The following is a 20,718-nucleotide window of genomic DNA, read 5'->3' on the forward strand; positions in this document are numbered from 1 at the left end:
AAAAAAAAAAAAAAAAAAAAAGAAGAATCGCCATCTTCCCCTTGTTGCTGAGAAACAAAAGAGAGATCCTGCATGTTTGCCTTACCTTCCTCAGTCCGGAGATATCTAAAGCCTGGCTGTGATTCAGCCCCATCCAGCACCAAGGAGGCAAATTGACGTTAGGAAAAGTCCATGAATCCATAGACACCATTAGCCCTAGAAAGGGAGTACATGAGGGGCCAGGTAAACACCCCCCCACCCCCCAGCAGAGCATAGTGTAAGCACCTGTAATCTGTATTGGGTGGTCTTATTGGCAATTTCTGCCTATATCACATTCCATGCTTCTTGAACTTGAGAAGTTGAGGTTTTAGCAACTAAAGCCGAAGCCAGATTGGCAGGGGGACTGTTGAGGGGAAGTGTGCTGTACATTCCCAGGTGGAAGCTGGCTCCTGACAGTAGCCCCAGACCTTTCAAATCAAGTGGCACCTGCCTAACAGCCCCCTCCTGTGGAGGGTGCCCCTCCCCCCAGGTTGCTAGCTGTCCCTTTATTTCAACCCAGCTGTACAGTGTGATCCAAGTACTAACTAAAGGGATCCACAGGGTAGGGGATGCAAGAAAAATCTAAAGGCCAGCTAGTGAGTTTTCACTGAGCTGAGGAACCAAGTTTTGTGTCAGAAGGGACCAGTGGGGGCACCAAATGGAGTTTTAAGGAAAAGGACTTTGACCGCAGTATTGGTCTTATTCCTCCCCATGAGCTAAATCCTAGAGTTTCAGGAATGTATTAGACAGAGCTCTGCTTCCTATACCAACCGTTGTCTCCTCAACCCCGTGATCCTGCCATAGACCCAGCTTGAACCACAAAACCCATTTGGGGAGGGGACTTTCTCTGTTGTAATAGCTCTAACTGCAGAAGGTAAAAACTGAAATACCAAGAAAGTACGCTCTGTCCTATGTGAGGTGCTGGCTCATGGGAGAGCAACACAGTTCCCTCCCACCTCCCCCTTGTCACTTGCCTTAAATCTCAAAGGAGAAGCAGTTAGTGTGGCAGGTGGAAATAAGCACTTGGGACCAGCAAAAGGGCAAGAATGATGTGTTCTTGGGGTCTCACTGTGCTAGATGACAGAACTGAGTCCTCATGACCCCTAGGGGACTGGTCCTTCAGAGGCCAGTTGTAATCTATTTTCCCAGCTTGGCATGGGGGGTCCCACAGATGCAGTTTTAGGATGAAAAAAGCATCACAAAAGAAAGTTCTATCTGCATTTCGAGTTAGAATGTGTGATTCTCTTCTTTGAAATTAATAGTGTATGCCAAGCTTTAAATGACTTACATTGAATGAGCAGGAGTGGTGTGTGTGTGTGCGCGTGCACATGTGCTCTCAGTTTTTTCGTCTTTCTGATTCATACTGATCCTGGCCAATGCTATAACTTTTCTTTGTATTTCTTTTCCTGTGGTGTTTCATTCCCTCCTTCCCTTGACTGTTTATTTTCTCCCTCCTTCCTCCCGTTCATCTCCTCTACCCCCTGAACCTGGTATACTAGCCGGGAACCAGAGGCTACAGCAGATTATAAACCCAGCGGATCCCTTGGAGATCCAGGCTGATGTGCACTGGACACATATTCGTGAGAAAGAGGAGGAGGAGAGAATGGTACCAACCTCTGAGTCCTCTACTTCTAGAGGTAACTGTTTGCGGATCCGAGGTCCCAGAGTGCCTCTGAGCACCTCCAGCCCCTACCTCCCCTCCTGCTACTGCTAATGACCTTTCTGTTAGGGTAAGAGCCAAAAGCAGGAGCCAGCAGTGCATTTCATTTTCCCAATGTTAATTGTGATGACTGCCTTTGACTGTCATTTGAGGATATGTAAAGTTCTCTGTGGACGAAGAGGTTGTAGGCTCTGTCTCTATTGATGCAAAATAGTACAGGGTGTTATTTGGGCCTTGGGAAAAACCAAAAAGTCACTATCTTTCTCCCACATTTCTAGGCAAAGTCACTCTTTCCCCACTTTGTAAGGTGCTTTCTTCGTGGAGTGTGTCTGGGTGTGAATGTGCATTGGCAAGAAGCAGGGGGAACATGTTTTGAGGTAAAACGAACTTTTAGGAAGAAATTTATGTCAAGGAGGCCTGTACAGTAGCTAGTGTAATCACTCCATGCTTTAGGTGTAGTGATCTGGGTTGCACAGTAGGACAAAGATGTACCTCAATCTGGCTTCTTTTAATAAAAGAATAGCAGTAAGAGAAAAAATGGAGACTGTCGAGGAGCATGGTAGCTGCCATGCCGTCCTCCCCGGCAATCCTCAAGCTCACAGACCTGTTTCTCTCTCACTCACGTTCATGTTTTCATCCAGCACCAGTCATGGCCGTGTACCCTACAGGGCTCTGAGCACATAGAAGGAATGGTTCCTGCCATCGTGAAACTTAGCCATTAGTGGGACATCCAATCCTCCCCAGCCCCACATCTTTACCTATAGGCAAGACCAGCTTCTGTGACTGGCTTTTGTGGCACTGTGAACACCCAGCAGCTCTGCAGAGGTTGATAAGAGAGACTCTGCTGACCAGGATGTCACACACTGGCTGTGGAATCAGATACAGAATCTGTATCTCTACACCGACCCTGGACCCTCCCTCGGGTTCCCTCTTCTCTCTTTGTCCTGGATACCAGTCATACAGGCTAACTACTGGGCTGTTACCCGTCACCAGTGTGGGAAGGGCCTCTTGTAATGTCACCTAGTTTTTCTTCTGTTTTGGACAGCTCTCCTCATCGAGAAGCTTATTGCTGTGTAACTTTGCATTTGTTTTGTCATCTGTTTTAAATTCAGTGCCCGACCTTCCCTCCATACGCCGTGCGGCAGTGCAGGCCTGGCTGGAGACGGTCTCCGGAGGTAGTCTGGTGATGTTTGTTCTCTCCCCCTTACTGTAACCTCTCTTTCTAGGCAGCTGTGCTGGTACCTTAACACTAGAACCCTGGGCCTGTCACTAGTGCATGCCAGGGTGCTGGAAGCGGGAGGGGGCACATGCATGCCTCACCCAGGCAGCCATTCTTGCATGGGCCAGACGCACACCCCATGTCCTCAGAGCAGCTCAGAAAGGAATAGCAGAGGCAGGACCAGGGCAGTCATTGATAGAGGTTGGTAGGAAAGGCCAAAACTGAAGGAACACTTTATTATTTTTTTAAATTTCCTTGCTTTTTGTTGTTGTTGTTGCTGAGATAGAGTCCCACCCTATGCCCTGAGCAGAGTACAATGGCATCATAGCTCAATGCAACCTCGGACTCGGGCTGTGAGCATCCTGCTGTCTCAGCCTCTGGAAGCCCTGGGATTACAGGCGCTTGTCCTGGCGCCCAGCTAGGTTTTTTTTTTTTTTCTTTTAAATGAGTCAGGGTCTCACTCTTGCTGAGGTAAGTCTCAAACTCCTGAGCTCAAGCAGTTCTCCCTCCTCAGCCTCCCACAATGCTGGGATCATAGGCATGAGCCACTGCGCCTGGCCGAAGGGATACTGTAGCACTGAGGTTTAAAATCTGTTGAAATTAAGTTAGGTAGCAAGTGAGTGTGAAAGTCAGGGAATCAGACGATACTCCACAGAACTGCAAAGGTACCAGAGAAGGAAACAGTGAAAACTCAGTGGAGATTTATGGAGAAATTATCAGTGAAGAGGGAGAGGAAAGGGTTGGTGAATACAGGCTCTCTAGACCAGTGGTTCTCAACCATCCTAATGCTGTAGCCCTTTGATACAGTTCCTGCGGGTCACGACCCACAGGTTGAGAACCGCTGCTCTAGACTGATGTATAAGCAAGCATCTCTTTAAGCATTAGGCCAAAGAGAGTTGAGAAAATTTATCTGTCCTTCCTGAGTTTTTTTGGAAATACGTTTCTCAATGAGGGGCTACCAGCATCTTGGGCAGGACAGTTTTTCCCTCATAGGGGGTTTAACATCCTTGGCCTTTGCCCGTGGAATGTTAATGCAGCTTCCACCTCACCCAAGTCATGAGGACATCAAAGTCCCTCCATATGTCATCAAACTCCACTGGTGGAGGGCAGCGTCTCTCCCAGCTGAGCACTCTGTTGTGATAGCTGCTTCTGGGACGGGCAGATTGGAGCTCATGGGCCTGTACCAGTGTATCCCCTTGTCCTCACCAGCAACAGGGAGAATAAACAGGTGCACATAAGTCAGGGGGTGCCTCAGACAACTGTGAGGAGAGGGGGAAAGCCTCCTCTGAGCCAGTAATTCTGTGAGCAGAAACTGTCGCGCCCCCCCCCTTCCAATTAGCAAGCATCCCTAGTCCAAGCGGATAGGGCTGCGCTACCATGACTGAAGGGAACCATAGGGCTGTGCTACCGCGACTGAAAGGACCCGAAGGCTCAGTACATCAGCGACTGCTGGCTTCCACAGTGTGTGCGCCTCAACTTGCGTGGCAGCTGCTAGCACCCCACGCTCCATCTTAACCCGGATTTAACCCCAGTTCCATCCTCAAGCTGCCTCTCTTTCAACGCCTGCTGCTGCTGCACTGTTGTTTCTCACTTGTTTGTTTTTTGACACATGTGACAATTGTTTCTTTCAAGGTACTGCCAAGGAGTGCAGACTTCTTACCCTTCTGACTCTACCACAGATGCTTCTTAGTGGGAACTCTTAAGTAGAAGAACCGGGGGGGGGGGTGCAGGGAGGACTGAATCAGGCTGCTTCGGTGTGCCTTAGCTGGGCCAGACTGGGGGCACCTGTGTGGGGTTTCTCCTGGGTACTAGCTTCTAGTTCACTCACCAGCAAGGGTGTCAAGTTACTTTCTCAGTGCCCAGACAAAGCAGGGGCAGTGGGCTCTCTGCAGGACAAGCCCACATTCTGCTTTCACCAGCCTTCTCAGAAATGGTGTAGTGAAACAATGAATTTACTATCCAAAGAGAAAGCTCAAGGAGTGGCCAAGAGGAGGTCAATGATTTTTGGTAGGGTTTTTGTTTATGCTTCCTGGTGTTTGATGAACCATCTTGTTTGAGAGCAACACTGTCACACAAAGGTTTTTTGTTTGGGGGAGGGGGTTGTTTCTTTGTTTTTGAGACAGAATCTCACTTTGTCACCCTTGGTAGAGTGCCATGCATCACAGCTCACAGCAACCTCCAACTCTTGGGCTCAAGTAATTCTCTTGCCTCAACTTTCTGAGTACCCAGGACTACAGGTGTCCACCACAATGCCTGGCTATTTTTTCTTTTAGAGACGGGGTCTTGCTCTTGCTCAGGCTGGTCTTGAACCTGTGAGCTCAGGCAGTCCACCCACATCGGCCTCCCAAGTGCAGGGATTACAGGTGTGAGCCACCATGACTGGCTTCACACAAAGGTTTTAACCTATGGAAATAATTGAGTAGCTTTTCCCAGTGTTTCCTCCAGCAAATACTGTCATCATAGAACAACACTGTGGCACTGCCTGCTCCATGGGCTGCTGTGGTTGCCAGCTTGCCCCAGAGCTCCCCCGTCCCCCATAACCCACGCCACCCATCTGTTCCAATCCAGACCTGTATCACACAGTGCTCCAAAAGCTGGGTTTGAACTGTCTTCTTATGAGCTGTGCATAAAAGATGAGTATACAGCTTCAGGAATTTTTTTCTTTTTTCTTTCTATTTTTTTTTTTTTTGGAGACAGAGTCTCACTTTGTCAACCTGGATATAATAGTGCCATGTCATCATAGTTCACAGCAACCTCAAACTCTCGGGCTCAAGCGATTCTCTTGTCTCAGCCTCCTGAGTAGCTGGGATTACAGGTGCCTGCCACAATGCCCAGCTATTTACTCTTGCTCAGGTTGGTCTCAAATTCCTGAGCTCAGGTAATTCACCTGGCTTGGCCTCCGAGAGTGCTAGGATTACAGGCATGAGCCACTACACCCAGCCTAGTTTAAGGAATTATTAAAGAAACAAGAACTTGAGTAACAACCTTGCAGGTCAAGAAATAGAACACAAACACTTTCCAAGACCCCTTCCTGGTCAGAGACACTTGCTTCCCATCCTACCTCAAAGGAGCTGTGTCCATGCCTTTTTTCATTATGCTCTGACCTCAGTCTCATACACAGCCTCGGGTATTAGGATGCAAGGGCCTCATTACCCAGGCTACCCCCTCCCACTTGAGCACAGCTGTTTTAGACATCAACCTAACGCTCCTCACCTCCCAGCTGGTTCTTCTGTTCCCCCTGCCTTCTTGTAAATATAAATCAAAGCACAACCCATTTCCTGAAATGTAAATCTGAGGGTGGCTGTGCTTAGAACCCTAGAAGAGCCCCTAGGCCCCCTGGCAAATGGGTTCTGTGAGTCTGAGGGGACTCGGGGAACTCGTGGCATCCCTTAGGCAGTGTGTGTTGCTTTCTGAGCTGCGGTGTTTTGTTCTCAGCTGTGAGTGTGAGTTCTGAGTGAGCAGAGATGGGGGAAGGAGTGCGCGGTCAGGGGCAGCTCCTCTGGAAGGAATCGTCTGAGGGTTCTCCTTAGTTCTGTAGCACTGAAGGGGCCGTGAGTCCAGAGAACGAACTTTACATACCCCTCAGGCCCTCCTCCAGTCCTTTAACGAAGTATTCTCAAATTACCCCAGGAGAAGCTGCACCTCTGCCAGCCAATGGGAGTGGGCCCCAGAGTTACTCACTGCATCACCAGCACATTGTTGTGCCTGCTGGATTGAGCAATGTGGCAGGAACATGCCACCTAAAATGCCTGGGCCTGGGTTTTTGCACTGAAAGGAAGGAATTAGAAACGGTCGCTCTAATTGTATTACAGGTTGAGTACCTCTAAAGTGCTTGGGAACAGAAGTGTTTCAGATATCAGATTTTTCTGGATTTGGGAATGTTTTCATATACCCAACAAGTTATCTTGGGGATGAGACCCAAGTCTCAACACGAAATGCATTTGTTTCATACATACCATATTCACATGGGCTGAAGGTGATTTTATATAGTATCTCTAATGATTTTATGCAAAAAAAAAATTCAGATTTTGGAGCATTTTAAATTTCATATTTAGGGCACTCAACCTGAATTATGAGGACTGAATGACCGAAGGCATGTGAGGCAGCCAGCACCGCACCTGGTGTGCAGGGAACAGCACCATAGCTCCATCTTGGGCAGGTGCCTGCCAGTCTGGGCCAGAGCAGTGTTCCCCTCCCATCCTTCTCTAGCTTGAGGCTCTTATAGCAGCCTCTGGAGGAAGAGGGAAAATGACAGGCCTCCAGCTATTCTTCTGCTAGCTCCACTAGCACTGGGAAATGTAAGTTTCCTGCGCTCAGGATGGGCCTGGGCCTCCCTAGCACCACACTGAATGTGGAGAGCTCCCGCAAGTCTGATGACTTCTCCCTTGGCTTGCACGTTACAACCCTGGAGAAAGCAATACCTCTTTGCTATCTGCAGAGGCAGTCTATCTGTCTTTCCTTTCCTTCCTTTCTTTGAACATTTCTGCTTTACAGTCCCATTGGATGAGAATTACCTGGAGGAAGATGTGGACTCGGAGCCGGCAGAGATAGAAGGGGAGGCAGCAGAGGATGGGGACCCAGGGGACACTGGTGCTGAGCTGGATGATGGTACGGCCCAACCTCCCCTCCCCCTGTGGTGACACCTGTTCCCCACTGGAGGCAGGGTCAGAGCAATTGAAACTCAGGAAAACAACACTCTTTAAACCAAAAGGAAAGCGCTCAGGGGAGGTGGCCGTTAGGTCTCCTTGTCCATTTGCCCTGCCCACTGGTGACTTGAGTGCATCCAGTTTCACCCTCTTGGCACCAGTTGGCATGGCCTGGACTCCTGGAGCTGCAGTTGGGGAGCCTAAGAAAATTTGGGGCTCAATGCAGGGGCAGCTCCTCCAGGAGGAGGAGTCTGAGTGTTCTCCCATCCAGTTTCACCCTCTTGGCACCAGTTGGCATGGCCTGGACTCCTGGAGCTGCAGTTGGGGAGCCTAAGAAAATTTGGGGCTCAATGCAGGGGCAGCTCCTCCAGGAGGAGGAGTCTGAGTGTTCTCCCTTGCATGGTAGCCCCCTTGAGTCCAGAGAACAAACTTTACATACCCCTTCAGGCCCTCCTCCAGTCCTTTAACAGAGTATACTGTAAATCACCCCAGGAGAAGCTGTATCTCTACTATACAATGGGGGTGGGCCTCAGAGTTACTCACTGTGTCACCAGCACACCTCTGTGCCTGCTGGACTGGGCAATGTGGCAGGAACATTCATGCTATTGATGCCCTCTGAAAGCTAAATGCCGAGAAGTGGTATGCTAAGAATTTCAGTGTGGTTGGTGGGGTAAGGAAGCGGGGACTGGGCGGAACAGAGATCTCGGCTATAGAGGTGGGCATCAAGAGCACAGATGGTGGGGCCAGGAGTTCAGATCTGCCCTCCATAGGCATACTCCAAGTCTCTCTCTTTGGTGGGGCCTGGTACATGTTATCAGAGACGTATTTAAGAAGAAATGGAGCCCAACAGGCTCTGATGAAACACCACCTTGCAAAGAACAGTGTGTTTGGAGCAGGGAAGTTCTCTTGGCTGCGTCTCTTAGAAGCTGGAGAGGCCTAGCAGGCAGGGTCTGTCACCAGGTAAGAGGCAGGCTCGCCTGGCCCTCAGAGCCTGGCCCAAACCTGAGCGACTGGGATGCATATGGTACACTGGTTGGGCCATTGTCTGAGGAAATGGAAAAGCCACATGGCTTCACTTGGAATGTGCACCCAGGTTTGTCGCTTCCCTCTACCAGATCAGCACTGGTCTGATGACATCCCATCAGATGCCGAGACAGAACTCCGCTTGCAGCGCCAGGCTGAGGTGGAGGCAGAGCTGGAGCTGAGGGTGTCAGAAGATGAGGAGGAGAAACTACCTGCCTTGCCAAAGCAACAAGAGAGAGGTAAGTCTGCTGCCAGCAGGAAACGTAGCTTCCAGAATTCCTGGGAGAACCTTGCAAGCTGAGTGGCACAGAGCACCCGGCCCTGTGGGCAGGCAGCAGAGTGAGCCTCACACTGGCCCCCAGGGGCAAGCAGCTCCGTGCCTCTCCTCCTCCCACCTGTCTCTCTTCTCATGTTGTTTGGGGCAGTGGGAGGGCAGAAGGTAATTTCAAAGCTTTGGATACAGACTATACGCATGAAGAAGGTCGGCACTCTGACAGTGCTGGCAAAGTGCACCACCGCAGGAGGGTACTGGGCTGGATCCCTCACCTCAGAGAGGATCTGTTCTTTCCAGAGATTAGCTGAGGAGCAGGCTCAAGACCATGCATGAGTCAGCTCAGCTCAACCCTCTATCCTCTGCAGACAGCCAGCTGACAGCAGGACGCTCTCACTGGTGTCGGCAGAGAGGGGTGCCCTCCTAGCACAAAGGGCATTCCTCTTCCAAGTCCCTATATCCTTTTCAGATCCCTCCCAAGCTTCCGGCCCCATCCGACCCCCTCAAGAACAAGCCGTTCTGCTCACTCCAGTGCACAGCCCTCTGGCAGAGGTAAGAGTTTGGGGTTCCCCATGGAGGATGGAGAACTAATGGGACCCTGGGGCATGTATAACTGTCTTAGGGCCTTTGGCATGAGGCCTACAAAGACCAAAGCCGAAGTAGCCCACTGGTGTCCTCATTCTGAGGAAGAATAAAAAATGTGTTTGCTCCTTATGCTAAGCAGAGCTGTTTGTACAGGAGCACCCTTGGGGTTCCAGTTGACCATCTTGGGGACAAGTCTCTTTGGGTGGCATCTCCCAGCCTGCCCCACATAGGCCTCAGACCCAAGTTTTCTATCCCTGTGGTACTCTACCAGGTCCACATACTACTTTATGTTAAAAGTAAGTTTATTTGGGGACTGGGCATAGTGGCTTATATCTGTAATCCTAGGACTTTGGGAAGCTGAGGTAGGAAGATCACTTAAGTCCAGGAGTTCAATACCAGCTTGGGCAATACAGTGAGACCCCACCTCTACAAAAACTTAAAAACTTAGCTAGGCATGGTGGCTTACATCCATAGTCCCGGCGTACTTGGGAGACTGAGGTGGAAGCATGGCTTAATCCTGGGAACACAAGGCTGTAGTGAGCTATGATTGTGCCACTCTACTCCAGCCTATATGACAGAGCAAGATCCTGTCTCGTTTTTTAAAAAAAAATTATTTTTAAATTATAGCAATAATATTGACTGGACTGTTGGTTTGATGTGACAGGTAATATTTTTCTTAATATTACGTTAAAATAAAGTTTAACTGTTAAAATTAAAAAGTATGTATTTGGGGCCAGGCATAATGATTCACACCTATAATCTTGGTACTTTGAGGGGCAGAGGCAGGAGGATTACTTAAGCCCTGGAGTTTGAGGTTGCAGTGAACTGTGATTGCACCACTGGACTCTAGTCTGGGTGACAGTAAGAATCTGTCTCTAAAAAAGAAAAAATGTATTCAGATTGCCTGTGTCGTGTGAACCATACATTGAAGAATAAACTGAACATGGGTATGGTTTGGGAAGTATTCTCTGGAGGACAGATCAGAGAGATGGCCAGAAGACCTGGTTTTGGGGGCTCTCGGAAGCAACTATTTGGTGATTTTTTTTTTTTTTTTGAGACAGAGTCTCACTCTATTGCCCTGGATAGAGTGCTGTGGCATCATAGCTCACAGCAACCTCAAACTCTTGGGCTCCAGCAATCCTCTTGCCTCAGCTCCTTGAGTAGCTCGGACTATAGGTACCTGTCACAGTGCTCGGCTCATTTTTCTACTTTTAGTAGAGATGGGGTCTCACTCTTGCTCAGGCTGGTCTCAAACTCCTGGTCTCAAGGTATCCTCCCGCCTTGGCCTTTATTTGGTGATTTTTATCTGTGAAATGGGGGACTTTGTTTATTAAGACGCTTGGATGGGGGATATGTGGGTTAGTGTAGGATATCTGTGTACATCTCTGAGCTTCCTGGGAAGGACAATTTGGTCATAATACAGACAGTTAAATAACTATCTTCAATCTTCTGGCACTGGCCCCTCTGCACAAATGTCGGGGATTATGGTTCGGGGCGTTGCTTTGAGAGTGGCATTTACTTCTGTCCTTTTGAATACTGTTCATATCAGTGAACAAAGAACATAGGATGTTCTAGAGATGAATCACACCTGAAAGCCTACTCTGTTCAAACTAAGTAGGATAGTTCCAAAAATGGACAAATAGAGCATAAAGTGATAAAGGTTCTCCTGGAGCCATTTGAATAATAGTGGAAAGGACATAGGGAGGAATTTATTTCAACAGGCATAAGCCCTTTGAGCAACAAAGCTGCCTACAGCTTTTTGCTGACCATTAAAACCCTAGCCCTCTAAGTGGCTTCTGTCTTTCTTTCTATAGGGGCCCCAGATCCCACTTGCTACCAAGGTGAAGTCACCTGAGGAGCGCTTTTTCCCTGAACCTTTGCTCCCCAAAGAGAAACCCAGAGCTGAAGTCCCCACTGATCCTAATGCTGTGTACTCTCCTATCCGGTCTCAGCCAGTGGCTCTGCCAGAAACCAGGACCCCAGCCTCACCCAGGAGTCCACCACCTCTGTCTCCATCGGCCACCTCTGCACCCCCCTCCACACTGCTCCCCATCTGCTCCCAGCCTCAGCCATCCTCTGAGGCCACCATCCCATCCCCCACTTTGTCCCCCATACGCTTTCAGCCTATTCCAGCCAAAACATCCACTCCCCTTACCCCGCTTCCTGTCAAAAGCCAAGCTGACTCCAGGGACAAATTGGGCAGCCCTCTCCCTGTGGACGAGGCCCTCAAACGGAATGACCTCGTGGAAGAGTTCTGGATGAAAAGCGCTGAGATCCGCCGCAGCCTCGGGCTCATGCCTGTGGATCGCAGCAAGGGTCCTGAGCCCAGCTTCTCCTCACCTGCCCTCAAGCCAGTCGCCCTGAAGGCCTATTCAGTTGAAAAGTCCCCTCAGGATGAGGGGCTCCATCTTCTAAAACCTCCGTCTGTTCCTCAAAGGCTGGGCCTGCCAAAGTCAGAGGGCGACCAGCCCTCCCTGCCAACTCCCAAATCACCATCTGATCGAGAGCTGAGAAGCTCCCAGGAGGAGCGCAGGGACCTGTCCAGCAGCTCCGGTCTGGGCCTTCATGGTAGCTCCTCCAACATGAAGACCCTGGGGAGCCAGAGCTTCAACACCTCGGACTCTGCCATGCTCACCCCACCCTCCAGCCCACCACCGCCCCCACCTCCGGGCGAGGAGCCCGCCACTCTGCGGAGGAGGCCCTGTGAGCACAAGGAAACCCAGCCTAAGGCCTCCGTGGCCCTGCCACCCCCACCTGCCACATTTATGCGACCCCCCCGAGAGCCTGCCCAGCCCCCCCGGGATGAGGTGCGGAAGTCATTTGTGGAGAGCGTAGATGAGATCCCCTTTGCAGATGATGTGGAAGACACGTATGACGACAAGACCGAGGACTCGAGTATACAGGAGAAGTTCTTCACACCCCCCTCCTGCTGGTTGCGCCCTGAGAAGCCCCTCCACTTGCCTCCAGCCAAGGAGAATGGGAGGCTGCCTGCCCTGGAGGGTGCTGCCCAGCTACAGAAGAGGGCACTGCCCTTGGTCTCTCCAGAGGCCAAAGAATTGGCTGAGGAGCGCATGCGAGCCAGGGAGAAGTCTGTGAAGAGCCAGGCACTGCGGGACGCCATGGCCAAGCAGCTGAGCAGGATGCAGGAAGTACAGGTGGCAGCCGGGGCCCCCAGGTCCCGAAAGACAGCCTCAGCGTCCTCCCAGGGCAAGGACCGTGGGGCCGAGTCTCCTGGACGTCCCATCCTCAAAGGCTCTGAGGAGCCCACCCTGAAGCATGGAGCACTCAGTGAGGAGGCCCTCTCCCCACCGTCAGACTCAGGAGGCCCAGATGGTTCTGTCACTTCATCTGAGGGCTCCAGTGGGAAGAGCAAGAAGAGGTCATCACTCTTCTCCCCTCGCAGAAACAAGAAAGAGAAGAAGCCCAAAGGTGAGGGCCGGCCCCTGGAGAAACCCAGCCCCAGCCTCCTGGAGGAAGCAGCCTCCAAGCCCAAGTCCTTGTGGAAGTCGGTCTTCTCCGGGTATAAGAAGGACAAAAAGAAAAAGGCTGATGACAAATCCTGCCCCAGCACCCCTTCCAGTGGCGCCACAGTGGACTCTGGCAAGCATAGGATGCCTCCCGTCATGCGGACAGGTGGGTTGGAGCCAAGGGGATCCTGTGGGCAGAGCAGAAGGATTCTGTCTCTGGGCATTTGGTGTTTTCAAAATAGCCACTTTGATATGCTGCGTCCCAAGACTTCTTAAGTGCTGTGCTGCTGGGGCTGGGGGACCAAAATGGAGGTAACAGGGTCATAGGGCATGTCCTTGCTTAATGGAATCATTCTAAAAATGGCTCGGAACTGAGTAAGGGAGACTTTGAAGGTTTGTGTCCTTCCTGAAGTCACACGACCGCAGGAGGCCTGCAGAGTGCAAGACTGCCTGGGGGACTGGGCAAGATAGTTTGCACTCTGCTTCTACCCAGAGAGTGCAAGACAGTGCCAACATCCCAGCTACTGGCCCCTCAGTATGGGCTAAGAATCACTTAAATTAAAAAGAAACCACCTGTCCACCCCATCTGCCAGGCTGTGCAAATGTAGAAATTGGGAAAGAACCATGTGCTGGCAGGCTGGCCACTGTCCTCACTGGGCCTCTCCTCTCCTTTCCTCCCACAGAGCTGCAGCTCCGGCGCCAGCTGAGTTTCTCAGAGGACTCAGATCTTTCCAGTGATGACATCCTTGAGAGGGCCTCACAGAAGTCCAAGCGAGAGGTGTGTAGTCTAGTCCCCTGGGTTTCCAGGGTCCCAGAGAAGACAGAAAGGGAAATCTTCTCATGGGCTTTTTATTTATTTATTCATTTATTTTTCAAGACAAGCTGTTACCCTAGGTAGAAGGCCATGGCATCATAGCTCACAGCAACCTCTGACTCAGGCTCAAGCGATTCTCTTGCTTCAATTTTTTCTAGTTTTGGTAGAGATGGGGTCTCGCTTTTGCTCAGGTTGGTCTCAAACTCGTGAGTTCAATCAATCCACCTGCCTCAGCCTCCCAGAGTGCTAGGATTACAGGCATGAGCCACCGTGCCTGGCCTTGTGAGTGTCTGGGGGTTTTGCTTCTTTCACAATAGGAGTCCTTGTGATGATAAGACCAGAGGCATTCCATGCTTAAGGTGTCTCTTCACCTTTAGGAAGCCTGGCATTGTCCATTTGTTCTTTTTTTCTTCTGAAAGTCCTGTGTAGTGCAAGTGCAGGGCATCCTCCACCTCCAGAGTGGCAGGGGAAAGGCTGTCAGTGCTTGGGGTTGTGGATGGGGCAACAGGACATGGAGGAGCGCTTCAGGCTGAGGCAGATGCTGAGGGATACACCTGGTAATGTTGCTGCTCAGAGGTTTGTTAATTAGAGAGGAATTTCTGTTCTTAAAGAACCGCTCCAGGAACCCAAGCAGGGTACATGCTGGGTCTGACTTGGCCCTCCCACTACTCAGGGCTCAGGAAGAGGTGTGGAGGCCTTGACCCTGAGGAGTAAGTCTTGGTGTGGAGGCTTTTTTATCACCAGCCTCCCTCAGGTACTTGCTTAGTCTTCTGATTTCCAAGGATTCTTCTGTCCATTGCTATTGGAGGAGGGAATTCTAGCAAGTTCTAGGTGGCACCCATGTCAGAGACGGTGCTGGGATGAGAACTGAAACCCTGGCAGCTTGGCAGAGTCAGGGGAAGCTGTCCCACTCTACTCTCCACCTCCACTCTCCAGCCTTGTGGCACAGGCTCACCCTCCTAGCCAAGGTGAAGGCCCGACTCCTCCTACCTCCATAGGTTTTGTTTTATTTTGAGACAGAGTCTCACTCTGTCACCTTGGGTAGAGTGCTGTGGTGTCATAGCTCACAGCAACCTCAAACTCCTGGGCTCAAGCAATCTTTTTGCCTTACCCTCCTGAGTAGCTAGAACTATAGGTGAGCACCACTATGCCCACTTAATTTTTCTATTTTTTTTTTGAGACAGAGCTTCAAGCTGTCCCCCTGGGTAGAGTGCAGTAGCATTACAGCTCACAGCAACCTCCAACTCCTGGGCTCAAGCAAGCCTTTTGCCTCAGCCTCCCAAGTAGCTGGGACCACAGGCACCCACCACAACGCCTGGCTATTTTTTGGTTGCAGCCGTCATTGTTGTTTTGGCAGGCCCAGGCTGGATTTGAACCTGCCACCTTAGATGTATGTGGCTGGCGCCTTAGCCACTTGAGCCACAGGCACTGAGCCAATTTTTCTGTTTTTAGTAGAGTTCTTCAACTCTTGAGCTCAAACAATCCACCTGCCTCAGCCTCCCAGAATGCTAGGATTACAGGTGTGAGTCACCATGCCTAGCCCTACATTTAGTTTTGAATGTAGAGCTTCCCTAAGACATCACGTACTTTCTTTACGAGGCTTCTCTGGGGTTGGACTTGAGCCTGCCCATCTATTTGTCTTCCAGGGATTCTTGAACTGTTGGTCAGTAGACCAGCCAGGGTAGAGTCATGGTGGACCTCAGCCCCTGCACAGGCCGGCCTGGCGAAGGTGGCTTCTGCAGCCCATTTCCGGTTCCCTCCTCCCAGCCTGATCTAGTTCCTCTTTAAGTAACTTGGCCAACTGGAGAAAGCCAGTCACTTTATTTCTCATCTCCTTGATAGATTTGTCTCCTCTGGCTATGCTGGCTAACTCTGTCCACATTCTTAGAAGGACACCTAGAGCCAGGCCAGTGCTGAGTAAAGGTTTGGGAGTCTGCATTCTTCCCTGGATCTGGTTGAAGGTGCCACTGGTGGAACTGAGCTGAGAATTGCTTCTGGATTTGTGTGGGTCCCTAAATACATCCCAACCCCGAGGATAGGTGTTGCTTTTAGGGAGTCCCTAAGAGAGTCAGAGAAGAAAGGAAAATGTGGTCCAGGATACACTTTGCCTCAGTGGTCACTGTGGTGATGACATTCAGCCAGTTCTTGTATTGGTCAAAAACTTCCACCTGTGGAAGGAAGTTTTGTTGTGTGCAGGTGTCTCTACTTTTCTACATTAAACACCTTCTGGGATGCTGAGCAGCAGCTACCGGAGCTGGGTAGGCCAAGGCTGTTGTCTCAGTCATCCTTTTCTAGGGCCCAGCAAGCATGAAGAACAAGTTATCCCCCTGTCCACATGAATGATCTTGGACCCCAGTCATGGGGGCCTAGAACCAGAGAGGCCTTGGAGGCTCCATGATCCAGGTGTACACACAGAGGAAATATCAAAGCCAAAGTCAGGCCTAGGAGATGACTGACCTCAGAGATGGCTAAGCTAGGAAACAGCTGACCTGACTCCCACCATGGTGTGGAGTCCACCGAAGCAAGAGCAGAGCACTATGTAATTTCAAGATATGAATGCTAAAGCAGAAAAACAAAACAAAACAAAATAGCCATAAAAACTGGGTGTGGTGGCTCATGCCTGTAATCCCAAGCACTTTGGGAAACCAAGGTAAGAGCATCACTTGAGGCCAAGAATTTGAGACCAGCCTGGGTAACATCACAAGACCCTACCTCTTAAAAAAAATGTAAAAATTAGTATGGTAGTATATATCTATACTCCAAGCTACTCAGGAAGCTGAGGCAGGAGGATCATGAGCCCAGGAGTTTAAGGCTACAATGAGCTCTGATGAAGGGACTGTACTCTAGCCCAGGTGACAGAGTGAGACCTGGTCTCATAAAATATGTATTTATATATGACATTTTTAGAACAATTAAGGAAATTTGATCATGGACTATATGATAGGTATAAATATAAGATGAATATTAAATTCCTTGCAGGTGATAAAGATAATTATGTAGGAAACTGTCTTTCTTAGAAGTACATATTAAAATTTTTAGGGAATGAAGGATCATGATGTCTGCAAATGATTTAGGAAAATAGGTTATATAAACATCCATATATACATATACATCTGTATATAAAACGTGGTGAATGTTAACATTTGGCAAATATAGGTAAAGGGTATACTGGTGTTCATTATCACCTTCTTTCAACTTTCATGTAGATTTGAAATTTTTAAAAATAAGCGTGGGAACAGGGTGCCCTCCAGTGAGAATGGGATTGGACCTGACTAGAGCGGGAGCCTCTTGCTCACAGAGCCAGGCCCCCAGGCAGGGCCTGCTGTGGTGACAACAATGGAGGTGATGGCTCTTCTTCCTCACAAGCCCCACCCGGGTCAGGCACCTGGGAGACAAGTGCCTGTGTTTGGTTTTGTTAGGGGAAAAAGAGCCCACTCAAAATATTTTTATTTAAAATGTTCATTAGGGTGGCACCTGTGGCTCAGTGGGTAGGGGGCCAGCCCCATATACCAAGGCTGGCAGGTTCAAACCTAGCCCCGGCCAAATAGCAACAAAAAAATAGCTGGCCCAGGAGTTGGAGGTTGTGATGAGCTGTGCGATGCCATAGCACTCTACTGAGGGCAATAAAGTGAGATTCTGTCTCTACAAATAAATAAATAAATAAATAAGGGCGGCACCTGTGGCTCAAAGGAGTAGGATGCCGGCCCCATATACCAGAGGTGGTGGGTTCAAACCCAGGCCCTGGCCAAAAACTGCAAAAGAAAAAAATAATAATAAATAAATAAATAAAATGTTCATTACAGAAAAGATAAGGCAGATTATCTGTAGCCCTACCAACTAGAGAGAACTTGTTTTCCTCTTTTCTTTGCTTTAACCTGAATTGAAATACAACTAACTCAGCTACTCCTTGAGCACTGTGGTGCTGGCTGTCTTGCCTGGTGGCTCCCACTCAGCTCTTACGCTGACTTTCTCCTCTTAGGCCCACCAGAGATAGGTCAGGATCTCACCCTTCTGATCATCACCTCTGCAAAGTCAGTGCCAGCCTTAGAAATGGGTAAATTATGAAGAAGCCACCACTGTCTCCACCTCTTTTAATTTTGACATCAGCCACAGGCTGTTCCTTAGGTTATAGTTACGTACTTTCTGTGAAGTTTTTTGCATGCTGCTTAGAAAAATCATCTTTTTTTTTTTTTTGAGACGGAGTTTCACTATGTTGCCTGTGGCATCACAGCTAACAGCAACCTCACACTCCTGGACTTAAGCAATTCTCTTGCCTCAACCTCCTGAATAGCTGGGACTACAGGCGCCTGCCACAAGGCCTGGCTATTTTTGGTTGCAGTTGTTGTTTTAGCAGGCCCATGTCAGGCTTGAACCTGCCAGCTTTGGTGTATGTGCCCAGCGCCCTACTCACTGAACTACGGGTGCCAAGCCTTTGGTTTTTTTTTTTTTTTGAGACAGGGTCTTCCTCTGTTGCCCAGGGTAGAATGTAGTGCTTCCCAAGTAGCTGGGACTATAGGTGGATGCCACCACATCAGCTCATTTATAAATTGTTTTCTTCTTTAACATTTCATTGCCAATACTTAACAATTTTTTGTAGAGACAGTATCTCACTGTGTTGTTCAGGCTGGTCTCTTAATTCCTGAGCTCAAGTGATCCTTCTGCCTTAGTTTCCCAAAGTGCTGAGATTACAGGCAAGAGCCACCATACCTGGCCTTTTTTTTTTTTTAAGCTGCCTCCTAATAATGACATTCTTCCTCTATCTGATTTGTGAGAGAGATGGGTAGCTTGAAGCAGGACACACATAGTTAGAGTTGAAGAAGACAGACTTATGTTTCACTAGCCCAATGTGCTGGTGAAGTGTAGGTTGCCACTAGGTTGACTTCACTGATGCTCGGAGAAACAGCAAGGGTGGCTGGGGTTGTAGCCATCCCAGAGCTCTCAAGACCTCTCAGCATGGAGGGCCTCCCAGAGATTGAACCACCACCCTCCCTCACTCCTTTATTGCCTTTTAGTCAGGTAATATGAAGACCAGAAGAGGAAATGGAACTTGCCTCAGTTCTGGGAGCAGCTATGCTCAAGGTTTAGTGGGGTGAGAAGAGGTTCATATTACTGTCTGAAAAATACTTTCTGTGAATAACAGTTCCCTTTCACTGTGCACAGTCAAGAGAAACCCCCCGTGGCCCTGGTCAGGAACACTGCAAGACAGAGCCTTTCAGAAGAGAATGTACCATTCATTGCTTAGTTTTGCTTTGTGTTTGCATCTATCTCTGATGACAGGAACCCCTAACTGTCCCCAGTCATCAGGATGAGGTGGTCTAAACTTCCGTAAGCAAATGGGTCACTCAAGGAGAAATGGCATGTGTAAATGCGTATTTAAACAGTTCTGACCATATACAAAGGAGATAGAGACAAGGGAAGATTTGGGGGTGGAGAGGAAGAAGCCGATCAAACCCAGTGAGTAGAAAAGTGAACCCTGGCTTTATTCAAAACTGAGATTCACTCAGATGCTGCTGCCAGGGTCTTTAATTCCAGCTTTCTCCATAGGCGGTCCTGTGAAAAATAATCATGTGTTTTAGGTCTTGTGTGTTTGTTTTAAACTTCTAACTGATTTTGCTCCATTTCTGTGTTCTATTTTTAATTTTTAATCATTATTATTATTACCATTCTGTTTTGTTTTCCGTTGCCATTCCCTTAAAAGTCGATTTATGTACCACACGCCTTGGCATTCAGGAGATCATATGCATCAAAGGTAGTGTCTCATTCCCATTGACTGGTCACTGTTGCATGCCTGTCTGTGATTAACCACCAAGCAGCCCTGCCCTGGCCCCAGCCACATCCACACTAACTGTTCATCCATGCATGGGGCACAGCAGACATTGGCAGCAGGACTTTGTTTAGCTGTGTCAGGAGAGAGAAAGAGGATGAGGGGCCTGCTCTTCACTGACTGGAGTGCATGTGGTCATTTTGCTCCAGGTGCCCGGGTGGGGTACAGAGCTGCCCCTGTGGGACTGGACACCCCCCGAGACAGGCAGTTTTACCAGTGTTCCACTCTATGAAGAGCTAGGGGAGATGCTCAGGGCATGGAAACACTGCTGAGGACCCTTAGGACCACCTACTCAGTGGATCCCCTATAGTGTGAGCTTTCTGAGTAAAGATTAGGAGTCTATACTCCTGAGTTGTTTAGTTTTCTCAGAGGCAGTAAAGAAGATCTTGTGAGTAAAGGCAAACTCCCAACCTTGGCCTCTCTGTGGTTGCCCAGTGTTTGCTCAGAGTGTCTGACAGTCCTTTCAGCCATTCTTGCCCTGGGTTGGCACATGGACTCAGACAGTTCCATCAGTGGACTTGTGCTGGGTTTGGGCTCTTGCCTGCTCAATTCTTGACGGCACTAAACACAATAACCCTGACCAGGCTATGTCCTTCTTCTGCTCAGCAGCCAACTGTCACCTGTGCAGAGTCCAGAGTCAGGGCAGGTGCACTCTATAGTTCCTTCTTCAGATTGTAATAATTTGGGGCTCACCCAGACTTAACAGAGAAGCATCCCTGTTTTCTCTACATCTGGTGTCACTTCTCAGAAGAACCTTATGAATACCGCACATTTGAAGAAAATGGCTTTTGATACCAAATAAGAAAATAAAAGAATCCTAATGGTTCCTTCTTTCTCTCTTTTTTTTTCTTTCCCTATAAGCTTTCTAGAAGCAGAAGGCTTGGGGAAACATTCTACCAACATTTTTACCCCCACAAAGTCTTAAAAGGAGTAGACACCTTCATTTGGGAAATAGGTGATCTCAGTGATCACCGTTGCTGTTTTAATTTCCTAACAGTCAATCCTCACTCAGCCTCCTGTCCCATCCCAGAGGGGAAAGGTCTTACTTTGTGGATCTGTAGTTGTGCCCTATGGCATTGAGAGCTGCTGCAGGCTAGGGGGCTCTGCAAGCTTCATGCCCTCATCTGTTGGCACCCCCTGCCCAGCTGGCACTCTGCTTGTCAGAGCACCAGCTCCAAATTTGGGTACAGC

At 49.2% G+C, this 20,718-nt stretch overlaps 1 protein-coding gene across 4 annotated transcripts in view; it reads left to right on the forward strand.

The window, feature by feature from the left end:
* The window catches only part of MICAL3 (microtubule associated monooxygenase, calponin and LIM domain containing 3), a 201,239-nt gene that overhangs the window by 161,553 nt on the left and 18,968 nt on the right, over positions 1 to 20,718 (forward strand). For 2 of the 4 annotated variants that reach the window (XM_023517064.1, XM_023517066.1), the window contains 6 exons: positions 7,392 to 7,505; positions 8,659 to 8,805; positions 9,307 to 9,389; positions 11,237 to 13,055; positions 13,573 to 13,667; positions 19,402 to 19,452. In XM_023517064.1, the coding sequence (XP_023372832.1) occupies positions 7,392 to 7,505; positions 8,659 to 8,805; positions 9,307 to 9,389; positions 11,237 to 13,055; positions 13,573 to 13,667; positions 19,402 to 19,452 (2,309 nt within the window). The remainder of the gene's footprint in view (positions 1 to 7,391; positions 7,506 to 8,658; positions 8,806 to 9,306; positions 9,390 to 11,236; positions 13,056 to 13,572; positions 13,668 to 19,401; positions 19,453 to 20,718) is intronic. The other 2 variants (XM_023517065.1, XM_023517067.1) reach the window with 1 other exon arrangement.

Source organism: Otolemur garnettii, unplaced genomic scaffold, assembly GCF_000181295.1.
Source record: "Otolemur garnettii isolate 467f Iridium unplaced genomic scaffold, OtoGar3 scaffold00104, whole genome shotgun sequence".
Classification (NCBI taxonomy): domain Eukaryota; kingdom Metazoa; phylum Chordata; class Mammalia; order Primates; family Galagidae; genus Otolemur; species Otolemur garnettii.